General features: G+C 52.9%; 1 protein-coding gene across 2 annotated transcripts in view; it reads left to right on the forward strand.

The window, feature by feature from the left end:
• Window positions 1-2,961: 2,961 nt before the first annotated feature.
• The window catches only part of TAS1R2 (taste 1 receptor member 2), a 28,582-nt gene continuing 25,953 nt past the window's right edge, over window positions 2,962-5,590 (forward strand). For both annotated transcript variants that reach the window (XM_004705147.1, XM_004705146.1), the window contains exon 1: window positions 2,962-3,143. In XM_004705147.1, the coding sequence (XP_004705204.1) occupies window positions 2,962-3,143 (182 nt within the window). The remainder of the gene's footprint in view (window positions 3,144-5,590) is intronic.

Below are 5,590 nucleotides of genomic sequence, written 5' to 3' on the forward strand. Positions count from 1 at the left end.
CCGCCCCCCCGCCATGCACTGCTGGCTGGGTGTGTACCCTACGAAAATGAGGGGCCACCTGTGTCACCTCCCGGCCCCAGGCTGACCCAGAGCTCTGGGAGACTGGAGGGAGGGAGGGGGAAGCAGGGCACAGACCTCCCTCTTCACGTATCCCTCATCCACCTCTTCTTCAGCATCTTCCTGAAGGGTCTCTGGCGAGAGGCCAGTGTAGGAAGGACAGCCACCCTGATGAGTGGGCTCGGGCGGGGTGCCAGCCCAGGCCCATGCTGCGCACAGCCTCGCTTCCCGCTCTGCAGACGAGGAGCCTGAAGCTCTGGTGGAAACGGCATGCCTCCGACAGCCAGGCCTTTACTCCTAATCCTCTCCTTAGTGGGGTGCAGCCCCTGCAGTGGGACCGGCCGAGCTCCAGTTCCAGCCTTCTCCCTCTCACCTGTGCCCCGACTTCCTGGCCTGCTGTTTCTCAGGGATCCGAGGATGGAATGAAATGTTTTTTAAGTAACGGACCTTATTTTGTTGTTGTTGAGACTGTACACGTGCTTACACTGAACCAACCCTTTCTCTGGACGGCTCTGTGACCCTGACTACATTCTCTAAGGTGTGCCAGGCACCCTCTCACCTTACTTTCTCGGACTCAAGGTGCCTGGTTGATCTCTCCTATCGTAGTCATTGCAGCTTCAAGGCCAGCAGTTTGAAACCACCAGCGGCCCTGTGGGAGAAAGAGCAAGCTTTCTACTCCTGGAAAGAGTTACAGTCACAGGAGAAAGGGGGAACCGATCACAATGACAAACAGAACATGTCTCCCCCACCCCACCCCCAAGGGGACACACAACAGAAACGTGGGTGAAGGGAGACAGCAGACAGTGTAAGATATGAAAATAAAAATAACAAATGATCAAAGGCTCACGAGGGTGAGAGGGCGGAGGAGGAGGGGACAAGAGGAGCTGATGCCCAGGGTGCAAGGAGAAAGAACATGTTTTAGAGAGGCTGATGGCAGCATGTGTGCCAGTGTGCTTGCTACAGTGATGCATGCCTTGTTATAAGAGCGGTAAGAGCCTCCAAGAAAATGATTTAGGAAAAAAAGTTACAGACTCAGAAACCCGCAGGGGCAGTTCGACCCCGCCCTATAGGGTTGCTATGAGGGGCATCAACTCGATGGCAGGGAGTTTTTGTTTTTCATTTCATTTTCTAGCTTCTCGGATTATTTGCTCAGCATGCAGCGAGCGCTGTCGCGTTGATCCTGAGTAGACAGTTCTTAGAAGAGCATTGTGCTCAAGGCAGACATTCTCTGCTGGTTTAAACGATGGCTGTTTAATAAACCGTTTTGGGGGGCACATGATTCAAATATACAGTTCAATAGTTCAATCCTCTCAAGAATCATACAAGCATTACCATAAAACTGGTTCTCAACCTTCCTCATGTCTCGACCCTTTCATACAGTTCCTCATGTGGTGGTGACCCCCCCAGCCATAAAATTATTTTCATTGCTACTTCATCACTGTAAGTTTGCTACTGCTATGAATCGGGTGATCCCCTGTGAAAGGGTCGTCTGACCCCAAAGGGGTTATGACCCACAGGTTGAGAATCACTGCCATAATCAATCGTACAGAGAAAATAGCTTGGTTTTAAGAGGACGTTGGGATGGATACTTTTGGTTGAAGATTATTTCAGGGCAATCATTTCCAGGGTTCATCCAGTCTCCACGACTCCCAAACATCTAGATTCTGTGAAAATTTGAAGTTTTGTTCAACATCCCCCCTCTTTTGATCAGGATTCTTCTGTAGAATCATCAACCGCCATGTTCAGGAGAGGTAGCCGGGACTCCCCTGGCAGTTTTGGCCACATGGCAGAAGAGGCCGTTGTCCTGAAGGCAATGAAGCACACACCCTTGAGGGCTTTATGGTTTCATGAGATGGGTTCCATTCTTCCCTCCCCTAGTCTACTGAGGTTCAGAGAGGGGTAGGGACAGGCCTGAGGCGACACAGCAAATCCTGATTCTTTCTGTCCACACCCTTCACCCCCACCTGACTCTTCGGCTGCTGATTTTTGGAAGCAATCGTCCCACGATGTAATGTGGCCCAGAGGTTCGGAGCCACACGTGGGACTCAGCCTGTGTGGTTTGACTGCCAACTCTACCCACTCCATGCCTCAGTTTCCACATCTGTGAGACGGGGTTGGTAGCAGTACCAGCTTTCATGAACATTAAATACCTGATGGGCGAAGAGCTCTCACCGGGCTTTCTTAGTGCTAGTGTCCAGTACTTTTCTGAGCACCTGCTCTGGGTCGGAGGGAGAACTGCGGTCTTCCACGTGGGAGGCCTGGGTTGATTCCGGCCAGCGCGCCTCATGGTCAACCCCCCTCCCCCTCTCAGGGGGGTCTGCCTGCTGCACAGGTGTCGGGGGGACTTCTGGGAAGACGAAGCAGTCAGTGGAACCCCTGCGTATCACACAGTCTGATCTGCAATGGACCACAGGGCTGGTGCAGGACTGGGGTGCACAGGGTCATTGCGAGTTGGAGCTACCACCACCACCACCCCTACGTGCCCCACTCCCTCCCACCTAGCAAGTCCAGCTTGGCCCGGCTCTACAGCGTGGGGTCTTTTTGCCACACTCCTCTGTCTGACGGATGTGACAGAGGATGCTCAAGATGTCAGGGGATGAAGTCCACCCTCCTCCCAGGGCAGGAAGCGGGAGCTTGGCTCAGGGAGCTACACACACTCTCTGCTCCCAAATGAGGTCCTCCGGGACCACTCCAGCTCCATTGTGTCCTGAAAAAGGGTCACCTTCACCCAGCCCGCTTTCCGCAAGAACTCCAAAGCCTCCCTACAGCCCCAGGTGCTTCCCTGGCCCGGCTCAGTCAGTGATAGGACCTTCACCATGTAAATGCTGATGCAAATCCCCAGGCGTCAGAGCCACCAGCTCCCTGGTGAGGCCTGGCACCTCCTTGCACCCCCACTTTGCAGCCATGATGCCCCAGGCCCAGGCAGTCTGCTCCCTGTTCCTTCTGCTGCAGACCCTGGCTGAGCCCACTCTAAACCCCGACTTCCACCTGGCTGGGGACTACCTGCTGGGTGGCCTCTTCTCTCTCCATGCCAACATGAAGGGCATCGTCCACCTCAACTACCTGCAGGTGCCCAAGTGCAAGGAGTGAGTGTCCAATGTGAGGCTGGCCATGGTGGTGGTGGTGGGGGGGGCAGGGAGGGCAGCCCTTTGGAGGCCAGGCTAGGGCCAAGGGCTCAGCAAACCCTTCCTGGGACCCAGTGTAGGGGTCCTCACAGTCATTAGAATCTATGTTGATCATCCCAATGCCACCATTCCTTCCTAAAGAGGTTGCGGGACATTTGAATCTAGCAGGTCTCAGAGACCCCCAGAGTCATGCTCCCTCTTTAGCCAACAGGGGCTCCCAGCGAGTCGGCCACGGTCCAGTCTAGAAACCAAGTCTGAGGGCTTTGGGGGGCAGCCGGTGGTTTCCTATAGCTGATTCCTTTTTTCCACTCTGCTCTGGTTCCATTTGGAGGGGAAGGTTTGCATCTTTTTTGAAGGCTGTGGTGTTCTACAGGAGCCCTTGTGGTGTAGTGGTGATGTGTCGGGCTAACTGCAAGGCCGGTAGTTCGAAATCTCCAGTTGCTGTATGGGAGAAAGCTAAAACTTTCTACTCCCATAAAGAATTAGTCTCAGAAATGAACAAGGGTAGTACGACCCTGTCTTATAGGGGTGCCGTGAGTCAGAATTGACCTGCTGGCAGGGGTTTGGTTTGGTCTGTGGGAGGGGGTGTCAGTGGGTGGGGGTGACTCTAGAATTGAGGAGGCTTTTCTCTGGCCTTCATGAGAGTTTAGGGTGGCAGCAGAAGGCTGGGGGAGTGGAGCCATATTCGTGTAAGCATGGAGGCCAGGCTTGAGCTTGTAAAACCGTGACCTCATATAAAAGGAACAAGGACCCCTGGTGCCGCTGTAGGCTAGGCATTGGGCTGTGAACTGCAAGGCAAATCGTTAAAATCCACCAGCTGCTTCGTACGAGAGAGAGGAGGCTGTCTGCTCCTGTAAAGATTCAGTCTCAGAAACCCTACAGGGCAGTTCTACTCGGTCCTGAAGGGTCACTGTGAGCCACAATCTGCCTGATGGCAGCATGCTTGGTTTTGGGTTACAGGAAAGACGAAGGCATTCATGGAGACAGAGAGAAAAGAGCTCACTGCCATTGAGTCGGCTCATAGTGGCCCTATAGGACCCAGTAGAACCGCTACATAGGGTTCTAAAGGCTGTAAACCTCGACAGAAGCTGACTGCTATACATCATCCCATGGAGCAGCTGGTCGGTTCAAACCGCTGACCATTCAGTCAGCAGCTGGGTGCTTAACCATGCACTACCAGGGCTCCAGAGAGAAAAGAAAGGGCTCCGAGGATGGACGACTAGGCGTTGGCTTCCGGTGTGGGGTGCTGGTGCTGGTGCTGGTAGGACACAGGACGTTGGCAGGACTGATCTGAGAAGAAGGGGACAGTGGTGACGGGAGGGATGGTGGCTGTCTAGTACTGTTGTAAGAGAAGCTCCACAGGACAGTGGCCTCATCAGGCATTTGTCTCTGATGGTTGAGACCAGAAACCCTGACTCAGGGTGGCAGCTCTTGGGGAATTTACTCTTGCTGTCAGCTCCAGGGGAAGGTCTTTGTCTACTTTCGGTATCTGTGGGCCTGGCGTTCCTTGGAGATTTTCATGTGTTTTGGCATTAATCTTCCCATGGGTCTAGGAGGTTCTCAGCACAAGGACTCCAGGTCCAAAGGATGCCCTCTGCTCTTGGGTCTTGTGGGTAGTCAGGTCCCTCTGATCTCTTGAAAGGCGGGGTGGTAGGGTATGCACTGAGCTGCATAACCCCCATCCTGGTGGTTCCCAGCCATCAGCACTCTGTGGGGAAAAGATGAGGCTGTCTGCTCTGCCTCAGAATCCCACAGGGGCAGTCTACTCTGTCCTATGGGGTCACTGAGCCAGAGTTGGCTCAATGGCAGTGGCAGTGAGTTTGGTTTTTTACAACCTAATCTTGTAGATGGTCTGTTGTTTCATTAAAATAAGTGCCTCTAATCCTACCTTGTATTAACATCATAGAGGTTAGGCTTTACAACACATCGGACAATGACATCAACTTACATAATACTAAGGATCAAGGTCCAACCAGGTTGATGTCTATTTTGTGGAGGAGGGGGTCAATATAATCAGTGATGCTGCTGGTAATAAAAGGTAATAGAAAGGCTGAAGAGCATGATGGGGATTGGGGTGTTGGTGGTGTTGGAGTGACAGTGTGATGACAATAATGGTGTAATGGTAGTGGTCATGATGATGGTGCTGGTTGTGTTGGTGGTGATGGTGGTGGTTGTGATAGTGGTGCTGGTGGCGGTAATGGTGCTGGTGCTGGCTGTGATGATGCTGATGGTAGTAATGGTGATTGCAGTGGTTGTGATGGTGATGGTGGCATGACGGTGGTGGTGGCATGATGATAGGGGTGGTGGTTGTGATGGTGGTGGTCATGGTAGTCATGGTGATGGTGGTGGTGGTGGTAGTAATGATAATGTTGGTGGTAATAATGATGGTAGTGGTCATAGTGATGGTG

The sequence above is a fragment of the Echinops telfairi genome, unplaced genomic scaffold (genome assembly GCF_000313985.2).
Source record: "Echinops telfairi isolate 266 unplaced genomic scaffold, ASM31398v2 ScPeMD7_7457;HRSCAF=8495, whole genome shotgun sequence".
Lineage (NCBI taxonomy): Eukaryota > Metazoa > Chordata > Mammalia > Afrosoricida > Tenrecidae > Echinops > Echinops telfairi.